Here is a 22932-nt window from a genome sequence, read left to right on the forward strand (position 1 = left end):
TCAATCACTGATCTCCATTGCTTTCCATTTATAACAGTTTGGAATGATTAAGTTAACTGCATTTAGTGTTGGTGAGTTAGGAAACAAATCAATAAAGGCTTGGAAATCTTCTAAGGATTGCGTTAGACTGGGATCCAGTGGAATAGAACCTACAAGGAGGAAAAAATTATTCATTCAAGATTTGAAAGTGAGATGTAGCTAGAAGACTCTCCTCAAATTGAACACATCAAAGCAGTGAGAATTTTCTGCAATAATTTGCAATGACCCCTGGACCAGACTAGATCACAAACAATCTGTTCTGCTATGTGAAAAGCTTGACACAACAACGAATTTGGCTGACATTCCTTAAGCTTCCAGCAAACGAGACCTTTGCATTTCCAGACAATGTGCAGTACCAGAAAATATCATGGATACTCCCCCCACAGACGGGATTGGAATTTCCTGGGGGTGGGGGGTTCTCTAAGACCAAAAAATTTAAAGAAATGTATCAAGTTGAATTGGAATTTCCAGAGGGGTGGGGGAAGGGGGTCTTGGAAAAAATCCCTTCCGTGTGGGAGGTATGGATATTTTCTGGAACTACACAATATACTCTGCTGATTTTTTTTTATATTAAGATACTTACAAGTGCAATAAATGGTGACAAGACCATTTTCCACAAGACATGATCTAGATTGCCCCTCACCCCTCTATCCCCTTCCTGTGTAGTAACGAGTGTTAATAAGTATTTTTACCTAAAAATGGAACATTGCAGCTCTTTGCCAAGGCTTCACCTCCTCCTTTTGAAAACAAATTTGCGCATTCCTAAAATAAAGAAAGTGGAATATTATTTCACACTGAAGATTAAGGTACACCATAACAGTCAAAAATAAAACAAATCATAGTGGATTAAATATATTTTTTCAATGACATACAGTGTTCCAGATTAGTGAGGGGTCTCAGGTCAAAAACCCGACAAGATCAGCTGCATGATCCGATAAATTAGTAGAAAAATTATAGTGATTTGGTGGGAGCATTGGAAATTGACCTGTTAGAATTCCTTATTGGCACCCAACCTTTAAATGTCCAGGGCTCCAGGTGAGTTTTAAAACTCACCTGGAGCCCTGGACATATAAAGAAATAGCCTCCTCCACACATGCATTTTGCATGGACTTGCATCTGTATAGGAGGCTAACACTTACACTACAATGAGGACTGGCAAATCCACTCATGTTCTCCACCTCGCCCAGGATTGAGAGTTTAGTTTTCTTGCAGAACATTAGTTATCATCTGACGTCAGACACTGCCACACACCCTGAGGAACAACAGGAATGTTATTCAAAAAGTCATCAAAACACTAAGCATTACTTAGATGATAGTTCATTCTGGTAAATTATTGGTTAAACTGTTTCTGTTATTAAGCAATGAAAGATGGAGAATTATCCCATGCTGCAGGAACAACCACTGGATATTTTTCTTTAAGTATAAAGGACGAAAAATGAGGGTTAAAGACCAATCTTGCTAATCACAATTGACTGACACTAAACTAATCTTAAGGTTTTGGCCAAAAAACGATCAGAGCTGATTCTATGGGTCTGAACTGATTGACTATTAAAAGGCTAAATGCCTATAAGTGAAAGGTTGGCCTTTCTTCAATGCTGTTACGGCTCAAATTAAGCAAACATAAACTTTCCAAAATCCAAATAAGTCTTATTAATAATTGACAGCAATATAGAAAGGTTATATACTTAATAAATACTTTATGCATACCGGAGGAGTAGTGACAGGAATTTTATTTGCTCCATGGATTGTAATGTCCAGATTTTCTACTACAGAACTGTAATGTGCTCATCCCATGTCCCTGGATTGAATGAAACCAATCTTAGAACAGATCAATAATGATTGGATTACACTGCATACTGCAAAATGAGTGTGCACTATTGTACTTTCAGCAAAGCTAACAATAAAGAGTATATCTGCTCTGATTAAGGGAGGTCAACTCCAATTTCCTAGTATGGAGTGTTGTTACCTCTCCCTTAATCTCCTTAATGGGGAGCTAGCCTATTGCTGGATATCCCCTAGTATCCCTGTATTTTTGCAGTTCAGGTTTCCCAACAACTTGCTGGTACTCATTTCTCCTCCTATGAGATGAGAGGGATTGCAAGTCAAGTCTCTCACCTGAGAACACAGTACAAAGATCCATGAACAGGCCTTGAATCCAGAACAGTTCTATTGATCTGGAGTATAATAACATTAACCACTGGGCCACTGTATCTTACACATCAGTACATCACAAGCCTCTGAAAAGTATGTTTTATACTGTCATCATACCTGGAGGTGTATCAATAATCAGGTAATCCAGGTCACCCCAACACACATCCAATAGAAACTGCTTCATCATTGCTAAAAAAGAACATACCAGTAACTGTTGAGAGAACTCAAGGAAGTCTGCAGGAACATCAAAATGTTTGTAACACTCTACAGAATTTGCTTCATTTTAAAAATCATTAATTGCAGACAGTATTAGTGCACTGGTCAGGAACAAAGTTGTTTTAAAATAATTAATAGTTATTATACATTTTGCTGAAAGCATTTTCCTTTTCATTCAAAAGCCTAAAAAAGCCATAGTGTTTCGAAATGAATTTGCATAACTTGTGTACAAACTGTTACACTGTAGATCCAGTGGTGACCAGCTGTGGTACTGTTCCATAAAAAAAATTGCCAATATATATCAACTATTAGAATAATACTGCCCTCAGAAAAAGAAAATTAATTATTGTTTGCTCACTATCAGCAAAGCGTAAATTATAGCTACCATTAGTTAGAAAACATTTTTTTGAGGTTTCCTACATTTTTAACTAACTAAAAGGTAATTCTATGCATTACAAAAAAATGACTCAACATGTGGTGGCATAGCTCCTTGAAGTGATTTCTATTAATCAGTAGAGTTTCACTGGTGTTGAGACACTCAGATCTTGCTTTGATTAACAATTAGCTAATGAACAGGTCATTCAGTTTACACAAGTTAAAAAAATATATATATATAAGTAAAGAGCATAAAGGAATAAACACCATTTTTCTTCAGTCCTGACTCCACACAATGGCATCATCTCTGTTATTTAACAAGAAACCAATTGACATAACAGCCAGTCTTTGGTCTTTGTCTGTGTAAACTGAAACCCAACTAAAGAGAAAGGTTCAGGTGATCTTTACAAGATACTTGTATTAAACACTTTTGGCAAAGAACATAGCCAAGCTTTGATGTCAATAACATAACAGCTGATCTCATAAAATAAATTTAGAAAGTGATGTAAGTATATGAAAAGCATGATTTAATTAATACACAGGAGCATTTAAACTGCAAATAATACAAATTTTGTGAATTAAAGAACTTCCCAAGATCAAACAAGTTCACCCACAAAAGTTCCAAGGAGGTAGGATAGTGACCCCTGATAGACCAGCATTCCATGCCGGAGAAGCTGCTCCAATACTTCAATTCAGGTTCTTGCTATCACACTGGAGATAAGGAATTTTACTGTAAAGAGCCACTTAAGTTCATAGACACTCTTTCACTCTTACTGTGATATCAAACACAAGTATAAGTGTTGTTACATGATGTAAATTAAAGTATATGCATGATTTAGTGAATGGCTCCGATGGAATGGCTTCAGAAGATGATCCTTTATGTTATGACTGACCCAGCAGAACACTGGTGTATATCTTTTCCCTCTACATTCATCATCCCTAGAATACTTGGTCAAAAAAAGTCAACATCCAGTATGCCAACCTGGAAGAAAAAGAGATAACACAAAGATTAGCCATTTATTGTGATCAAGGTAGAAGACACTTCTCTGTTACCAGTAACAGATCCACAGATTTTTACCAGGATGACTCAGTGGAAGGGGGTAGGGGAGTGGAGAAAGACAGAAGGTGCTGGGGGGAAGGCAGAGTGAACATTTTACTGTACCTTTCAATAACATGCGGACTCTAAAATTCAAAGCTCAACCGACAAATGTGTTTTTCGCTACCGTCAAACAAATGTTCGTCGGTTCCTCCCAGCTTCCGACTATGTTGTCTGAACTGTGCTAAACGATTTGATTTGATTACCGTGCACTCCGTAGTAGTCAGAAGCTGGGAGGAGCCACCAAACATTTGATTGACAGTAGCGAAAAACGCATTTGTCAGTTGAGCTTTGAATTTTAGAGTCCGCATGTTATTGAAAGACGCAGTAAATCCAAGTCAGGATTTACTGACTTGTTCACACATCATGAGGCCAATACTGTAAATATTCTGATAACAAATCTCTCTCCCAAACTTCAAAAAAAAAAAAAACTGAAAAAAGACCAATCCAAAACATATAAAATCGTCCGATAAAGCTTCCCCACCCCCACCCCCTCCAGCCCCTCCCTAAGTATAAATCAATTTGACTTAATACGGGTAAATGTTAATGTAAACTTAATTCGATCAACAGAACGCAAAGATTTCAGCTTACCTTCTTTCCTTTGTTGTAAACAGTCCATGCTATCTGCTTCCTAACAGTACTTTTACCAACTCCTCCTTACCCGGACAAAACTAGAATCACGTGCTTGATATATAGATTTTAACACGAACTTCAAGAGTTTGCTTGAAGTTTACGAACAAAAACCACATTGTAACTCAGTGAGAATTACCGTCAGCGCCTTTGCTGTATTTGCCTACTCATCAGACTCTAGAGAGAGAGCGCAGTTCCAACAATGTCGCTAGGCATGTAAAGAACATATTCTAAGTGTTTGGTTTTGGCTGCTTTAGCCTTCAGATGAGAAGGAAGTACCTTGACTGGGCACATTTTCCGGCCCTTTTTCGCAGAGGAAGCTGAAATTGTATTCGCAAAAAATAAAATAATAGGACTTATACTTTGGCTTAGTTTTACTTTAAAGAAAACAGAAAAAATACACCATAATTTTTAACACATTCTTTGCACGATCGTTACTCACCGTCCGCCATCTTGAATTTGGGAAGGAAACTGCTGATCATCCTCTTGTACAGTCGGCTCGCGAGGTTTTCCCGCTGCTCTGTAAAAGTTCAGCAGCTGAAGAGGTAATCCTCGGAGACCCAGAGGCACTTAGTTGGGACGACGCGATATTTTCTGGCGGAAGTTTACATCAAGAAGTATGCTTTCGCCCCAAAATATCGCGTCGTCCCGACTAACTGCCCCTGGGTCTTCGAGGATGCTGAAAGGTTGGCCTGAAATGTCAATCATCTTCCGCCTTCAGCCTAATCGCCCGGGGATTAAGGCGGGACTTAACCTAAAATTCTGAAAGAAATTCGAAGTTTTGTTTTTTACGGAACTCGAATCTTAAGGTATTGAAGTTTTATTTTGACAAGTACTGTTACTGTAAGTTTAAAGCTCGTTTTCTCAAAACGAGTTATTTTCGCCGTCTAGAAAAGATATCTTGAGAAGGATTTATTCAATTGAGCTAAAATTTTCAGGATTTGTTGTTTTTAGTACGTTCTGTGGGATAAGCATAGAACTTTTCCATCCAGTGGATTCTGTCAAAGTTATGTATTGAAACGTATGCTAGATTTTCTGTATCAGATTCAAGTGGTCATCATTTCACGTGCTTTTAACTTTTCAAAAATCTCTCTGCTTATCCCAGCAAGCTTTTTGTCTTCTTTTGTAAAATGTAAAAATTATTCCTTTTGATCAGTTCTAGTAGGAGTTATCTTTTCTCAAGTAAGCCCTGGCATTCCCCAGCAGGTGGCAGATTTAATCAGCCGGTGTCAGGTTACAACACAGTTATAGGGTACACAAATATTTTTTTCATAATCTTTGCTCTTTGAGCTTTTTAAGAATGTATACTTTGCCATGGTTTGGAGTTAACTCTTAGCCAGGAAAAAATGTTTGAAACATGGTGTGTTTTTAAGTGTTTTTAGGTTAAGTCCCACCTTAAGCTGAGGGTGGGAGATGACTGGCATTTCAGGCTACTGAAAGATATGTACAACACCACAAATGAAATCAGAGACCGCGGAGAAGGAGGAAGGGCTATAGCCCTACCACGTTATTGCTTGGGTTGAGTATTTTTAGGGCTCCAGATACCCTGGTCCCAGAGGTTTTTCTTGATTTTTCCCCGTATGAGACAGCCGCGAGGGAGCCGGGAAGCGGCGAGAGAGCGACTCGTGTTCGCGGCTCGCGGCTGTCTCATTTGGGAAAAAATCAAGAAAAATCTCTGAGACCAGGGTAGGCTCCAGATGACATGGATAATGTACGAATTTTGCTGCTGGAAAGTGACTTATGGAATAATTATACCGCACGAGTCATTTGAATCAGTTTTTGGTATAAACACAAGCCTTTAGGCGAGTGTATATACTATGAAAATACAAGTGTCTTGTGGGATATTTCATGGTATACCACTCGAACGCGAGACTGACAGAGCTCGACTTGCCGAAATAGTCGGATTACCGAATATTTTCGAAAAATTAAGTCCCATTTTTCCAGAGGTTACCGAAGGTTACCGAAGATGTTCTATCTGCCGAATTAGTCGGATTTCCGAAGATGGTCTTCTTTGGCAGTAAATCGATTTTTCGAACTAGTCGGGTTTCCGAATAATATTCTGCACATGCTTCCACAGATTGGAGCTCGACCTGCCGAAATAGTGGGATTTCCGAAGATGTTCGACACTGTTCGATTTTCCCAGAGGTTACCGAAATTGTTTCATTTGCGGTCAGTGGCATTTGGGTGTCTGGAAAACCCGAATAGCGAATAGCGAATAGTCGCGAATAGCGAATAGCGAATAGTCTAGAATAGTGCGAACAGTGGCGAACAGTCGCGAAAAGTGGCGAATAGTGACGAATAGTCTTCAATGGTCACCGCTTTAGATCTAATATCCTGAGTTAATTAATTATCCAAATAAGCAACAGAATTTCAGTGAATTTATTACCTTTTCTTTTCCGGACTCAGGCTAGTAGGCTGTCCATCGCCGACATTAAGAAAACAGAAAACACAAGGATAACCTAATAAAGACGTATTTACGCTATTGCAGCGGTTAAAACAGAAGAAATTACGTTTAGAAACACTTTTTGTCCTGATGAGCGTATGTGCTTTTTAGCGGAAAAATCCCATCCTAAGTTGCTACGAGGTTGACTGCGCGATACTGGATACCGTACATATTTGTTACTATTTGCCACCATTTGCCACTATTTGCCACTATTCGAGACTGTTCGCCACTATTCGCACTATTCGTACTATTCGCTATTCGCTATTCGGGACTATTCGCTGTTCGCTATTCGCGACTATTCGCTATTCGGGTTTTCCAGACACCCGTGGAATTTTCTTCTTTGGGAGTATACTCGACTTTTCCCAATTACTCGGATTTTCGCGGAAATTACCGAAGGTTACCGAAGAGGTTCTGTTGTCGAATAAGTCAGATTTCCAAATATTGACTTCTTAGACGATGTTAGATTTGCCAGATAGGTCGTATTTCCGGCCGAAGATATTCTGCGCATACTTTGACAGTGCTCGATTTGCCGAGTTAGTCGGATTTCCTAAGATGTTCAACAATGTTTGTTTTTCCCGGAGGTTACCAAAGACTACCGAAGACGCTCTTTTCACCGAACTAGGCGGATTTGGAAAGATTAACTTCTTTTACAGTGCTCGATTTGCCGAATTAGTCGGATGACCGAAGATGTTCGACAACGTTCCATTTTTCTCGGAGGTTACACAAGATGTCCGAGGTTTTCCGAACGTTACAAAAGATCGGACGAGTCAATAATGAATGATACCGTGAGTGAGTTCCTGTCTTGATTTCCAGTTCTACAATGCGTTTAGGTATAGTTCGGAGGATTCAAACACCCATGACAAGGCTTCGATTGAGTCTAGAATAAACTTGGTATAAGCCCAATCAAAATTTAGAAATAGTCATAGAGAGCTATTTTTCACGCATTCTAAGACTCTATCTACATCCCTAGATTGCTTGACATAGCCACACATGGGCCTATATACCTTTACATAACAATACATTTTCATACAGTTGAGCCGGATATAGCCCTGCCGAGGGCCCTACATCTTCCTGATAGTAACACAAAGTCCTTAGTAAACTCGTATAACCATATATAACCAAACTTTAAGCTTGGTTACATTCCAGAAAATAACTTAAAAGTACAATGTCATTTAAAACCTTTCAAAGTGCTACAGAACCATACATAATTAGATATTCCCCATTGTTTTACATAGTCCAACATAGCATTACATATAGGTTATTAATAAGCGTAAGGTAAAGAGGGCTGGATATAATAAGCCAAGTTTGTTGAGGTCAGTAAATTGCACAAGCTTCGTCGTAGAGAACATCGCAAGGAGGCAGCTAGCAACTTTTTTTTGTCTTATGTAATTTACAACAAGTCAATAAACTGTTTAGAAACAACAAAAGAAAATAATTAGTAACTTAACTACAACCCCACAAATTTTAACGTAACTTCGGCACTATCCATAAATTTTCTTTCCATGAAGAAGTTCTTCTCATTCTCGATTAACCCAATAACTAAATATTTCTTGTTCATGCAGAAAATAGAAAGACAACAAGCAAACGCTGCTTAAGCACACTTGTCAACTTTGACGTAAGAAAGACTCCAAAACACTCTTTATCCACGGCATGCATTAGGTGAAGCATTAATTCGACATACAAACTACTCCTGACCTTGTCAGTGCTTCTAGAGGCAAAAAATGTAATATCATTTCAATAGGCCCCTGGACGTGAAAGTAAAACAAGCACTGAGAGGAACGCGCGAAACTCTCCACCCAGTTTAGGAATGCATGATTGTCCTCGGCGATCACTCCGATTTCAAAATAGACGGTGAATTGGCTCGTTTAATTAAGCGCTGATCTCGGATATTTCTAAGAGGCAAGTCGACACCTATGTCCCTATTTACTTATCCTATCGTTACCAGAATTGTTCACAGCCGGGTTGTTCTCAGGAAAGACTACCCTGCTTGCCATCCCATTAGAAAGTTTTCTCAAATTTCCTGTTTCCTTGCATTCACCTCTTCGAGACATATCTCCGGCCAGGAATCACTCCAGTTTTTCCATAAAATGGATCCTTATAAGCCACAACTGAACCAGGCTTATGATCAGTAGACTGATGCGACACCGATATGCATGTGATGTACGTACTAAACAGTAATCAGCCCTTCAAGGACTAATCTAGAGAAAAACAGGTGTTTAGATTAATAATTCACAAAGAAAAACTAAGTTTAAACCTGTTATAATTACATGTTGTCTTCGGTCTCTCCGTGTCTTATCACAAAGAGTTTTTTTTTTTATGAAAAATGAAACTTATTTACGAAGAGTGTAAGGGTAAATGTGCGAGAGTCATCTCCTCGGATAAAGTTACTGCTTTCCATACATTCGATTCCTAACTCAAGCATTTTGATATAATTTTCAGATCATTGTTCCACGGTACTGGTGTTGAAGCTTTTCTAGGAAAATTAAACGTCAAGTTTTTGCTGGCACTTTAAATTGTTGTTAAGCCCGAAATTTACTGAGAGCCGACTTTCTTAAGAGATTGTTTAGTCTTTTAAAAGATCACATGACCAGTAAAATGTCCAGAAATGGTTCTAGAATAACGTTCAACCTATTTGCTGATTATATAGAATGAGAAACTCGCTCCTACTTCTAAGAAGGCTTTTTCCATTGCCCTGCCTCTCTTATCTGTCTCCGCATACTTCAACAGGGTGACTGTATCTAAATGTCTCTCCGGTGAAGAAGAAATTAAGGCGGATTGCATCGTTCAACATCGTTAATCCTGTTTGTCGGTTGCCACTAAAGATTAGTACAGTGCAGTTCTGAAATGTCCTAACTGGTGAGAACCACAGAGCCCAGCAATGCTTGAATCAAACCGTTTGAAGGATCGTTGCCATCTTGTCAAGCGAGCTTTCAGTCTCATGGCTTCAAGAAATTAAATTTGTTCACGTGAAATGAAATGCTCAATGTTTAAACAAAACTCGCTGTATCCTTTTAAAGCTTCGCTCGCATTGCTAAAAGTCAGAAAATCTGACGCGAAGTGGAAACAGCTCAAACTGAACTAAACGTCGGTAGCAATTAGGGAGTTTGAAAATGAAATTTGGCTTAGGTGCGCATGGACAAAGGAAACTGCGTCGTTAAGTTTGAATTTCATTATCAAATGTGTGGATTTCTCGCGCACACTGAAGGAATTAATAACAAGTTTTGTAAAGTATCAAATTAGCGCGTTTAAGTTTTCATTGCATCATTTGAATAACAGGCAAAGTATTACTCCAGAGACCACTGATTGCCTCTAAATTCCCTTGGCGTTCGTTTCTAAAATACAGGTGCATTTTTCATCTCGTTTTTGGCAGCATCACATTATGTTGACTTTCTAGAACTTATCTTGTACGCGGGAATACGGGAGATGGAGCCGTGGGGTTGCCACAAATGCTCTACTCACGTGGTCCAGCGAACGAAGATCCCTTCAAGCCCCGAAATCAAATCACTCGACTATCGGCGAAAGGAATTTGATGTTAGACGAGCATCCATGATGGTACATGTAGGAGATTTTTACACGACGTATATATCTATACACGATAAAAAAAAAAAATATATATGCGGACTTTGACGAGAAAAAAAACAACAACAACAACTCCATCGCAGAGACTGCGCATGGCCCGGGATATTCGTTTCAGTAATTATATAGTTCGTTTAAAGGCACAAGGTAAGGCTCCTCGGCTTAGCAATTAAAAATCAAACTTGTGACAACTGAAGGCGAAGACAAATAAAATAAAGCCTTTCAAGCACAAGTGTGGTGCAGTCCTCTGGAACAGTCTACCCTCAGCTGTTAGGCAAGCAACATCTCTGACTAATTTCCGACGATTGTCAATTAATTCCGACACGGCATTCATGAAAAACAGGCTTTAATTTAGTTTACTTTTCTTTAATAGTTAGCAATATTTTAAATTATAGAAGATTAATCTGTATACATAGTCTTTCGTAATAAGTTGTAGCTTTTATATGAAATTGTTAATGCCCGATGTATTTACCGTTTTTTTAAATAAAGATGTTGATGATGATGATGATGATGATCTAGGAGTTTGGCTATTACCCCCTCCCCCCCCCCGACTGGATGGGATACTAACCCACTGCAGGGGTACCCCCAGCATTCTGTAAGATTGCCCCGATAATTAAGTCTGTATCAGGCCAGTGGCCCCTACAGCCGGAACTTATTCAGTGGCATGACGTGGCTAGGCGTATTTCTACTCTCCTCTGGATGGGTTGCTAGCCCACCCGCGGGTTAGCCCCAGCATTAAAATTAATTCGCCGGTTCCCATTAATTTATACACCTGGGTGAGAAAAAATTCGAGAAATGGCGAGACGAACGAAAGCTAAGAGTTGACTTTAACTGTGCAACACCGGTTGAGCTAACTAAATTGCTAAGAAAATTCTACACTGAAGTTAAATCGGAAAAAGGCCAACCACCATCACCAAGTAATCTCACAGGTAACCAGCATACAAATTTTTCAGGATAACTTTGTGATTACATGATGATTTAATGTGATTATGAATTCATTATTGACTTGTATGATTATTAAAACTCGCATTCTTGATATTATTTGGCCTTGTATATTGATAATAATGATAATGACCTGACTTTCTTCGGGAATACTGTTTATTTGAGCTCACTGTTATCTCATTGTTGTTTTCCTTTTTTACTAAACTACTATTTTCAAGTTTCCTTTCAACAACAAATCAACAATTTAGGACATATGATTGCTACTCTTCCGTCTTGTACCTTTATTTGCGGCCCGCGCGCGAAGCGCAAGGGCTGCAGCCCTTGTGTTTCGCGCGCGGGCCGCAAATGATCATGACACTCGACACGAGTGCAAATAAACAATATTCCCTCAAAGAGTCATATTATTCCCTTATCTACATGAGTTATCATCAGGGACAAATACAAACTACCACAAAAATTCCGCAATAAACAAGCAGAACCTGCCATTTAGCTCATACATATAATTTACAAAGGAAATTACATAACTTCCTTTAGCGAAAAAAGGTAAGGTAAATAAATACAGATTGTGTTTAACTGAAAAAAAAAATCGTTTCTTAGTGCGATAGTCAAAAATTTATCCTTTCACTTTTACCCTAAACTACGCAGTTTTTCGTCTTTTTTGTTTTGTTTTCTTAGCTAGCTTTTAGCTAGCGATTTATCCTGTGAATAATGATATCTACTCTTTTATAGGAATTACGTCACAGTTTGCGCATTTTGAAACGTTTAGTCCGTCATTTGTAATCCATGTCAATCTTCTCCATCCTTAGCTATCCTTGTTCGCTTATGGTTTATTATTATTACTATTATTTCATTCTTAGTAAACTACTATTTTCAAGTTTTCTTTCAATTTGAGTGTAATTTTGTACATGACCGAAATAATGCGAATTCTTTGGTGTGTAAACCGGTGCCAGTGATCTAAAGCTGGCAAAACTTCTAGAATTTTAGCGACCTTGCCGAAATGACCCAACTAATTTATTTAACCAGGGTAGTCCTTTTCAGTGGTATCAGCTGGAGCCCTGTCTATGCATGGCCCTTAGTCATGGCTCGTCAGCTGGATGCCGCAATGAATAACAAGAGTACAACTGGCACTGTACTATGGAAACATAACATCAGTTTTCCAGCAGAAGAGGTCTCGTTTGGCACTGAACTTGAGTGGTTTGCATGACCTGTGGAAACGTACGAGTTGGTTTTTGTCTGGACTTGCACGCATGCGCTCAAAGTAAGACAAAAGCCCTGCCGTGTTCTGCTGGCATTGCATATTCTACATTAGGTGGGGTTGGTGTTGTTTATTGCATAGGATGTTTTCGTTTTCTAATCTTTTCTTCTGATATCAAACACACTGGAAAAGATCATTTAGCATGTTTAGCTAGAATGGAACACCTCTCCAACTGTAGGTATATATTGATCAATCCATTCAATCCAAGCAACCAACAAAAGACTCAATTAAATTATCAACCCGGAAAGCGTTAGATCCCAGTAGAACGTGTACTAGTAACTATTGGACTAATAACCATTGTTACTATTGTTGCATTGTACTGTTTACTGTGTACTGTTTACTGTTTACTGTTTACTTTCTACTGTGTACTGTGTACTGTGTACTGTGCACTGTGTACTGCATCAGCATTGTTCCATGGTACTGTGGAAAAAATATTCCATCGTGATTGATTGAGAGCAGGCTAATTTATCGTTAATTTTCGATTTGTGATGCAGTGCAAATCAACGCTTATGGCTGCTTATTTTAAAAGCATCTTTTGTTTAGTAACGTTCCCGCTGTGTCAGTTTTCTTAAGCTCCCTATTTCTCACCTTTAAGCTTTTCTTGCTCTCCACTGTCATTTCCCGTCCCATGCCCCTCTCCCTCCTGAACAGTTATGATGTATTTCGGACGGTAATAGCACATAAATGGAAAGTGGAACTCGGGCACATGTCTGACGATCACCCAACGCGATTCATTCAGCGACAACGAATTTTCTACCGCGTTTGTAAACTTGATATATCGGTCATTAGTCCCTCGGGTTGTCCCGCACCCTTCAAGAGGTACTTTGAAGAGAGCAGTTGTGTTTGTCACGTGATGTGGCTTGCAGGAGAGGTGTCGTAGATGAAGTGAAGATGGTTTGATCTTGGGGATTTCTTGAAGGTCAATTTGCAAGAGCATGAAATCATTAAGACATCGCAAGGTAACCCTCTTCTTGTGTAACAGTTGGGACGAACGAGCTGAAACAAAGACTTGAAACATAGGAAACGTCAAGTAAGCAGATATACGGTATTTTTGTTTTCCAACAATACGTTTTATTGTCATGTTTATGTCCGCAATTTGCATGCGCGTTATTTCTTGTTAAGTTCTGATGGCCAAAGAAAAAGAGTATTATAGATTTGAAACTATTACCTCTGAAACAGACGAAAAGACTTTACTCTTTGTCCATCACTTACCTAATTCTCACAATCCATTTGTCTGATTTGTTGCTATGTTAGGGAGCTAGAGAAATTACATACATATCACGCATTCAATTTCTTAACCTCACACGACATTTTCTTCATTTTAACTTTGATGGCGTCTCATAAAAAAGAGCGATAAAAAAGTAAGAGCAAAATAATTAAAATTTAACGGTTGGTTTTAGTTCACTCGGTATTATTCATTAGTAAATATTTAGAGCCATTAGAGGGGAGGTGTTCGTTTCGTACGGCTTAACAAGGTGCGGGGTGCTAGGCCTTATTTTACGAGGCGTGTGAGGTGTACCACTTGAACCACTTGACTCTTAACCTTCTGATACTGACTGCCTATTTCTAGTATGTTTGCACTTCGTGCCCGAGTTAGGGTGCCCGAGCACAATTCGGGGCAGTAATGTCTTTTGACGAAGTACACCGTTTGCATGTGAACCAGACACTATTTTTTGCCGGTGCCCGCCCAGACACCAGTACTCGGGCACCAAGTGATAACGCAGCCTAATATTGCCAAACCTGGGAGTGATCTAAAAATAACTTAATAGAGTTTCCATTGGGAATAAGGCGTATATGGGGAATAAACTTTCTTTCAAAATACCCTTCATACTCTCTTAAATTAATTTAGGGAAGGTACGTTTTTTTTATTTGGGGGAGGGGGGTGGGCCGGGGCTTCGGAGGGGAGGGTCATTAGTAAATTCTTTTACAAATTGGGGAGGGTCAAACTTGTTTTATTCGCAGCCGGGGAGGGTCACAGTTTTTTTTGGCAAGGAAAAAGTTACTCCATGTCGCTTAGTTGACTCTTATTTGTTAACAAACACCCAAAGTTTATAGAAACCTAAAACTTGTATATACAAGCAAAGCTACCAGTCAAGATTAATCTAAATTATTTACAGGTGTCGAAATATTATATCAAAAAACTATCTTGTCCCAACTAAAATAATTGTCTCTCTCGACCCGTGCCCGCTTTCGTCCATATTTTGACGGCGGTAATGTTTCCGCGCGGGGTTCTGGTATAAAATCGATCTCCGGTGACGATTCGTTACTTAAGCCACTCGGGCTTGAACCGACAACTCGATCTACTACATCACTTTGCGAGTCAGTTTCAATCTCGGAAAGTGATGAGGTCACTTGTTGCTGCGCATTTCTTAGCGGGGCCTGCCGAGGTTGTTGACACTCCATTGAATCGTACAGCAAGCTGCCAATGTGCGCTTTGATCATTGCGACCTTTTCAGCTTTCTTCCCTTTGAAGGTGATCTTGTGATGGGAAAAGTACAAGGATAACTTGTCCACCCTCAAGGACGACAGCTTATCGGAGTTGTACAGTCCAACCCAGTCAGTGTCATTGTACTCCCGGTTCAGCCGTTCCATTCACTCTCTTTCAGTCTCCTCTTTCTTCCTCGCCTTGCGCATTTTTATCTGGGCAAGGTGCTCAACATACTCTGCCGCTCTGCTACTCTGCCACGGTTATTTTTGTCTTGGAGGAGGTGGGGGGGAGGGTCAGATGTTTTTGTGTAGGTATTTGTGAAGGGTCATGCATTAATCCATTCTGGGAAGTGGGAGGGCCACGACTTTTTTCGTGAAATATTTCTAAAATACCCCGACCCAACTCTCCCCCCCCCACCCCCCCCACCTCGCCCCCCCAATAAAAAAACGTACCTTCCCTTAGGAAAAAACAGGGAAACGATTTGGTACTGATCTATCGCTAGCCCCACACTCGGCACTCATGTCAATAAATCTATTTTCTGCCAAATGTTGCGCTATCTTTTGGATGATATTAAGCTCCACACAACTCACTGTCTTTTTCCCTTGTGTTGGTTTTGATTTAATTTTGAACACAGTCACTCAAAGCGAAGTAATAGATATTGTTCTTGCTTTCAAAGACGGAAACCTACAACGACTATGTTATCTGGAATTCAAATAGGATCAGTCAAGTTTTCAACTGAAACAGGAATGCAAACATAGAAGTTGTTATTTCGTCGAAGTGAAGTCAATTCAGTTATGCTCGGCACTTCAGCGATCAATGCATTTTTTTCTTCAAAGCATATTTTTCCAGGGCAACGCATATTGTCATTAAGTAAAAACTGACACTCTGTGCTTCTAGCGTGAGGTATGCCCAATATTGCGGCGTGACCTTGCAGGGTTTTTATGAATTGATGTTGGTTTAATTTCTTCATCCAAGCGATAGTGTTCATTTATCATAAAACAGTGTTTGACATTTAACTGCTAAAATTAAGATGTATAATTTTACTGGAAACAGGCAACAGTAAAAGGATGAAAAGAATGGTTTAGGAACTTACGAGCTATAAAAAATAGTATTTAAAAGGAAACTTTATTATCAACCACCTTTCTTCAATCGATTATGTTTTACGTCTTACTCGATTGCAGAGAAAATTTCATGGAATGTGAAGAAAATTCTTATATTTAAAAGTGAGCTCATGGCAAGTACGAATGACAGAGCGGTGTAGCAATAATTTGCTCTTAATCAATTTTCTATGCTCAACTAAAGTGTGATATGATATTGAGATCCAAAGAACGATTCTCTTACAGTCACGAACTCCACGCATTTTTGTTTTAAATCCCGTAAAAACTCTGCAAAGGCACAAAAACTTGACACTGGTATCATTAGCAAGGTTTTCGAGAAGTTAGTCTGTAGTTTTTAGAGCAGGAACTTTATCTTTTCGTATAAAACAACATTTAAGGAAATTTTAGCTCTGTAGATAACGAGATAAATTTGGAGGTGATAATATATGTAACAAATATTTCAACAGCACTTTCTTGACTGGGCACGAATAGCCTCAAATATAACTCTGACAATACTTGTATCAGATTCATTATCTCCAACAAGACTTTTAAGACATCGTCTTAACTATACAAAGCTCATACCTGTACCGATGTTAAAGGTCACCAATGTGGTTAACACAAAAATTATCGTCAACGTCCTCATTTCCCCACAGCAACTCGGCAAGAGAAGTTTGCGTGTTCAGAAAAGAAAATGAATTGTTGTAAAGTCTTCTTCAATATCGATGTCGTATCATACTTAAGGTTAATCGTAGCACGTGTCAAACTCGCGCCCCAGACATGAAGAATTCACGAGTTATTACATGTAACTTCGTGTCGGGCTCTAGTTTACGGCTGTCTGTTGGTCTTTTTTTCCTTTTTCCACGATGTTTGTTTTTTTTTCCCTAAACCAAGGGGACAATGAACCCTTCTAGACTCGAAATGTCTTTGAAAACCAAAACACCGTCATAAGAATCGCTCATAATCGAAAAACCGCTGAACATAATTATTAAAACTGCGAATTCACAAAATAAAATACAGTAGCAGAAGACTTGCACCTTTCCTTTCTTGAGGAACAGACATTTTCATTTGAGATCATTGCTTAAAATCCAAAAACAAAACCTAAACTGTAATAAAACGTTCGTCATGATCAATTTTGCGTTTTATCTCTGACCGTAGAAAAAAGATATAAAAAGAAGTAATGAGAAAATTCTAGACAGAATTTCTCAATGTTAATTGACAATTTAATTCTAGAACAGAAATAAAACGGAACCGGCGCTTTGTATTTGTGACAACTGAATTTTATCAACTCAGCGTAGAGAAACACGGATTACTGATAAAAACAAGAATTACGACGGCATATTGCAGATTATATTATGCCTGCGTATCTCGCTTGCTTGGCTGAATTCGTATTCCGTTGTTTACAACATACGGCAAAGTGAAAACTGATCTTACAATTGCTATGAATAGGGTGTCTCACTTTCACGCTGCTTAAAATAACTACCCACCGCTCTTGGCTTAGAAAAACAACTTTATGACAACTGTTTGGAAAACGAACAGGAAACGAAATCAGACGAATGTCGACAATAATCGAACTAATCAAATCTGCCAGGTTCAGGTCTAGAATACATACTTGACAAGGCTTGGCGTGTTTCATAACAACAACAAAATTGAGGTCGAGTTGGCTCGTGACTCGAGGTTCAGCCGTTCAAGAGGCAGGCACGTGCTCATTATACTTTGTGGTTGAGACTGCACAACAGCACTGGTATGCTTGTTCTTGTAAGCGTTCACTTCTCTTTCGAAGATCTCGTTATGTGGAAGGGACCTTAAATATTAAAAAAGTAAACTATGTGGCCCGCCAATCCAGCATGTCAAAAGCGGACACAATGCTAATAAAATGTAGAATATTGCGTCATTTAGGTTCTTCGTGATCATTCGATTTCTGTTTTCTGGCATGTTGCCTTGTGAACTCCGTCTGAGATTCTTTTCTTTTTTTCTTTTCTTTCTTTCTTTCTTTTTTTTTTTTCATTCCTCCCAGTCAGGTGATCAATTCTCTTAACCTATCTTCCTTTAACAATGCTGGCATTGAAGATGATGATAACCGTCAAATTTACGCACAAGCGGCTGTTACCAGGTGAGTATAACAATGGCAACCGTTCTTTCGTTAATCATGAAAATTGCTTTTATTTCCTTAGTTTGAAGATAGTTTTACAAGGTCAATTACTCTTAGCTTCGCTGTAAATGATCTCAAAATGTTATCCTAATGACCCTTTTCCTTCACTTAAAACAATTCACAAATCGCAGCTGAACGTGCTCTCAGCTCTTTAGCTGTGATAATAAACAAAGAAAAAACAACAATTTTGTTTTGTTATCTTTGGTCTTACGTCTGCGGCACCAGCTCAATTAACATCTGCTCGAAGAACTGCGTACCGTGCAAGAAAGAACGTTCAACGCTGCCAATAACTTGAATGCAACATGCACAGATGCACAGATACACCAATTCAGGATTCGTAACCTTTACTCATAAGTAAACAGAAGAATTTCAGTCCCTTAATGACAAGTCGATTATTGCATATACATTAGTGCTGAGCGATGTTGAGGGAGTTGATCAGTCTATCGTAGTTTTCGAATCGTGTTGTGTATTTTTGTCATTGGGTGGTCCTATACTCTGAAATCATATTCTGAGTTCTTTATCTCCTTATCCAACTGGCTGAGGAGGTGGAGGTTTCATCTCCTTACTGTTGTCGATCGTCTCTACTTTAGGCGGTGGAGGCTTGATCCGTGGAAACTCTGGAGGCTTGTTCTCGTCTGCTACCAATGTCAACGTTGCATTAAGTCCCACATCTTCCTGGAGCTGTTCAATGGGCTTAGAGGCACTCCATGTGGACTTCACTTCGTACTCCGTGGTTTCTTCAAACTGGCCTGTCATGGTGAACGTATACAGATCCTCATTTGTTAGGATATCAATGAGTTCCCTGGCTGTTGGGTAACGCTGCCTCATTGCGTGCCATTGCCAAGGATGCATGTTTTCTTCACTTTGTTCTTTCAAGGCTTCGTAAAATGGTTTCTGTGCATCGCCAAAGTTGTGCTTCACGACCACACGGTTGCCTGACCCTCGATGCTTCGAATGGAAGTTGGTAGACTGTCCATCGTAGCCCCCACCCCATCTCATGTAACCCTCCAGAATAACCGAAAATTTGGGCAGAATCTTTGCTGTGTACGGGATTGTAATTTTTTGGGGTTTCCTGATAGCGCGCCATTCTGAGAAAGACCGCTTGGGTAGCTCCTTGGCTTCTTTAATGTTGATAATGTGCCAGTCTTCATCGGCCGTTGATTCTTCTTCATCTCCACCCCATTCGTATTTAAAATTTGTTTTCGCTGAGAATCCCACTCCACCCGTCGTACTTGGTGGCTCATACTCCAGACCCACCTCAATGCCAAACTTCGAATCCCATGTGGTGGTCTTGACATTCTTCAGCGTACGAGCACTTCGAAATTCCAGCTCAACCTTGGGCGAATAAGGACTGTCTCTGTCATTGATGGCTTTTTTGGTGTAACTTTGCAGAAACTTCTCATCTTCCAGACTAAACGACTGCATCTCAGACTTGCCAAATATGACGTCCTTCATGCCAAACGAGAAGTTGCCATAATGGATCTTTAAACGAACATCTTTCTTTGGTCCTTCTCCGGGACATGGATCCCTGTTGCTTGCTTCCCACGTCTCTCCACTTCTCTGGAAATCTTCACCTGTGTACTGTGCCCAGCATCCGCCAGCCCAGGCATATCCCAGATTGCCAGCCAGTTGACCGAGATAGTCCATGGTGGTGTCCATAACGCGCTGTTTTAGATCTCTCATATTTGTTAGTGCTGGAATTTCTGTGGGAAGAAGACAATTCTTTTTACTTTGCAAGCTATTTCTTTATTTTCTTCCTCCTGTAATGTAAATCTTAGCCTGACGTTTATTAGTCAGTGGGGCGAGCGCTATTTCAACAAGCTCACTTTTAAGTTACGTTTTTTAAGAGTAGGCGGACATGCCACCTGCCACGAGCGGATACTTTGTCATGGTGCCAGCCACATACAAACACTGCATTTTCAACCTCCCATAAGTAGACACCTCCTTTTAGCGGACACTCTCTTTTGGTTTTGAGGGCGTCCGCTTACGGGAGGTTCGACCGTAGTTGCATTTTATCAAGGACAAGAACATGGCATAATCATCACATGAGTAGTGCAGGACGACATAGTCAAAGAAAAAAAAAAACGTACCCTCAGCCATTTTGCAACATTTAAATTGTACAATATTAGAGAGTTTGTGATCTCCTGACGTTGTCCTAAATCCAACAATGAAGTGGCCCGGTTGCTTGCACTCACTCAGGCCAGCCTTGTTGAAAGTGTTACTGACGTCCTCGTTGTAGCATCCATTATATTCATACGGATGATGAGATGGTTTACAACACTTGCTCCATTCGATGTTTCCAATATTATGGTTGGCACCGCGATACAGTCCTCGAAGGAAAAATCCAGGAAGGCAAAGACTCGCACCTTGACTAGGCAAAACAGCGACAAAAAAAGAAATTGATGAGTTTACATCTCTAAACCAGTTAGGGTGCAGGATTTGTACTATGGAGGTCCCGCGCTCAAATCCTCTTCCCTGCGACTAGATGGATTTGTAACATTGTAAATGGTTTGGACCCAGGAGTATCAGTAGTTCGTCTTGCGTGATCGTCCGGATGAGGGTACATGTAGTTCTGAAAAGAATTTTTGTTGAAATGTTAAACGACTCTCACCCTGACGATCACACAAGACGAACTATGGAAGGATTTGCATTCGGTGGTCCCAAATTCAACCCCCCCATTTTTGAAAATAGCCTATTGCAACTGGTCAGCCTCCACCTGGATTTTTCACAAGTTTTCAATCCTATTTACAATATTTGTCTCTACTCATATTCATAGCTGGCGCCCCCAATTTGCAAAGCAGAGCTAAATACTGTTAAAAAAAAAAAGAAAAAAAACAGTTTTCTTACTTTCCCATCGTGTTTATCCAGTTTGGCATTTGGCACTGCGTTGGAACGTTCCAAAAGGTTTGGCTTCGTCTACAGCACTTTGCTTTCTTGAGTCCTAGGAGCGAGTCATCATCAGTCCTTTCAAAACCGGTGATGTAGTAATAACCATCTCTGGATGAACAACTTGTGAAACCTTTCTGGCTAAATGACCTACTCCAATCCTCCATGTTACAGTTTTCTGTCGAGCCTTCAAAAAAAATCAGTTAGAAATTAAAACGAAAAAGGAAAAACAAGTGGGACTTTAACTTGGTGTCTTGAAAGTCTTGAAGCGATCTCAAAAACCACGGAACTATCTGCTTAACATTGAGAAAGGATACATTAAAATTTCATCTTTAAAGGTCTTGAAGGGCCAATATCATGAAAGCGTTATTGTTAACGGGCTCAGTGTTTGATCTATATTGGAGAAACATTGATGTTTCTCTTTTTCAAGTCTATAGAAGAATTCGATTAATTTCCCCAGCCAATACGAACCTCAAGTGAATTCAACATGTTTATGAATTGAACCCTGCCTAATGACGGCCATCCAGTTAATACAACCATCTTGTTTTTCCTCCTTTCATTTGGCTCAGGGAAAGCTCAGTTAATGACTGAATTATTTATAATCATTTTCATCTGCGAGCCTCTTCAATTGGAGCACTCCTTATAACCCTATTTTCTTACCAGCGCTGAACGGATAAATGAGGTTCAGCTTCACGTAAGACTATAGATAAAGGTATCAAAACAAGTAAAGAAATAAATTGAGCCACACTTAGCTTATAAAGGAGCTCATCAGTCATGGCATTTTTAGCTATTTTGGCCACTTACAAGATTACCTTTAACTATATAAAATATATAATATATGAAAATAACAATTTACTAAGATAGAAAAACACCAAAGAGATAATAAAAAACCATAAACGAACAAGAATGGTTAAGGATGGAGAAGATAAACACCGATTGCAAACGACAAACTGGAAAAATTTAGGCTAAACGATTCAAAATGCGCAAACTGTGATGTAGCTCCTTCAAATGGGATTGATCCAAATGGGTGCCTTAAGCTCTTTGGACTGATAAGAATCGAAAGCACAAATAACGCGGGGAAATGCTGTACCACACTGTATATAACATACGTTACCGTAATGGCATATGGACAGACACCATGCTATTAAAACCGCTGTTGCGACACTCCTCATTTCAGGTGTATTTTGTCTGTACCTTAAACCAAACAAAATGTAAATGTTAAACCCAGCGTACCTTCAACAACAAAACTCAACTTCGCTAGCGCTGAATGGGTCGTATATCTTCCAATAAATATTTACCCTTAAGTAGTAATTTTCTATCCGAAGTATGCTATAAGGGATCGATAACTAGATTTCTAGTATATAAGCTTCCTTTTCCCAATGTCTATAGCTACCAAAAGCGCGTACTGTACGCTTGAAGATTACTGACCACTCATTACATCACAAATATGTCATATACATGTCATAGATGGAATAATGTTTTTTCAAGTATTTCAACAGTAAGGTAGATTTTAATTCAAAACATCAAAAATACTCTTTCCCACCTGAAATCCAGAGACCAAAGGATAATTAAGAGGCTTTCCGTTTGCTGTAGAACTGAAATTATTTGTTGTCTATCGATAAGCTGAGTTGACCTCCCTTTTGACAAAT

General features: G+C 39.4%; 2 protein-coding genes and 1 pseudogene across 3 annotated transcripts; all 3 read right to left on the minus strand.

The window, feature by feature from the left end:
- On the minus strand, window positions 1-4959 carry LOC145502072 (cytosolic Fe-S cluster assembly factor NUBP2 homolog; annotated as a pseudogene).
- Window positions 4960-11977: 7018 nt separating this feature from the next.
- LOC145502806 (uncharacterized) lies at window positions 11978-17119 on the minus strand. 2 transcript variants are annotated; one of them, XM_081482193.1, is made up of 3 exons: window positions 16831-17119; window positions 13312-13731; window positions 11978-12673 (listed from the first exon to the last, which is right to left on the minus strand). In XM_081482193.1, the coding sequence occupies exons 1-3, from the start codon at window positions 16889-16891 to the stop codon at window positions 12555-12557; spliced, it is 600 nt and encodes a 199-aa protein (XP_081338319.1). In that variant the 5' UTR covers window positions 16892-17119; the 3' UTR covers window positions 11978-12554. The 2 variants fall into 2 exon arrangements, with proteins under 2 accessions (XP_081338319.1, XP_081338318.1); XM_081482192.1 differs by lacking the exon at window positions 16831-17119 and having other exon boundaries at window positions 13312-13920.
- Window positions 17120-18232: 1113 nt separating this feature from the next.
- Window positions 18233-22879, minus strand: LOC145502482 (uncharacterized). The gene is made up of 5 exons (XM_081481802.1): window positions 22827-22879; window positions 22398-22477; window positions 21245-21470; window positions 20488-20768; window positions 18233-20100 (listed from the first exon to the last, which is right to left on the minus strand). Exons 2-5 carry the CDS (start codon window positions 22453-22455, stop codon window positions 18923-18925), a joined length of 1743 nt encoding a protein of 580 aa, XP_081337928.1. The 5' UTR covers window positions 22456-22477; window positions 22827-22879; the 3' UTR covers window positions 18233-18922.
- Between the last annotated feature and the right edge of the window lie 53 nt (window positions 22880-22932).

The sequence above is a fragment of the Orbicella franksi genome, chromosome 11 (assembly GCF_964199315.1).
Source record: "Orbicella franksi chromosome 11, jaOrbFran1.1, whole genome shotgun sequence".
Lineage (NCBI taxonomy): Eukaryota > Metazoa > Cnidaria > Anthozoa > Scleractinia > Merulinidae > Orbicella > Orbicella franksi.

Coding starts and splice junctions, on each gene's coding strand:
- LOC145502482 (XM_081481802.1), bottom strand. CDS start 22,455: ATGAGGAGTGTCGCAACAGCGGTTTTAATAGCATGGTGTCTGTCCATA. Junction 20,769..21,244: donor TGGATAAACACGATGGGAAA/GTAAGAAAACTG, acceptor TGTTTTGCCTAG/TCAAGGTGCGAGTCTTTGCC. Junction 20,101..20,487: donor ATGTTGCAAAATGGCTGAGG/GTACGTTTTTTT, acceptor TTCTTCCCACAG/AAATTCCAGCACTAACAAAT.
- LOC145502806 (XM_081482192.1), bottom strand. CDS start 13,825: ATGCAAATTGCGGACATAAACATGACAATAAAACGTATTGTTGGAAAA. Junction 12,674..13,311: donor AGAGCAAGAAAAGCTTAAAG/GTGAGAAATAGG, acceptor ACGTTTCCACAG/GTCATGCAAACCACTCAAGT.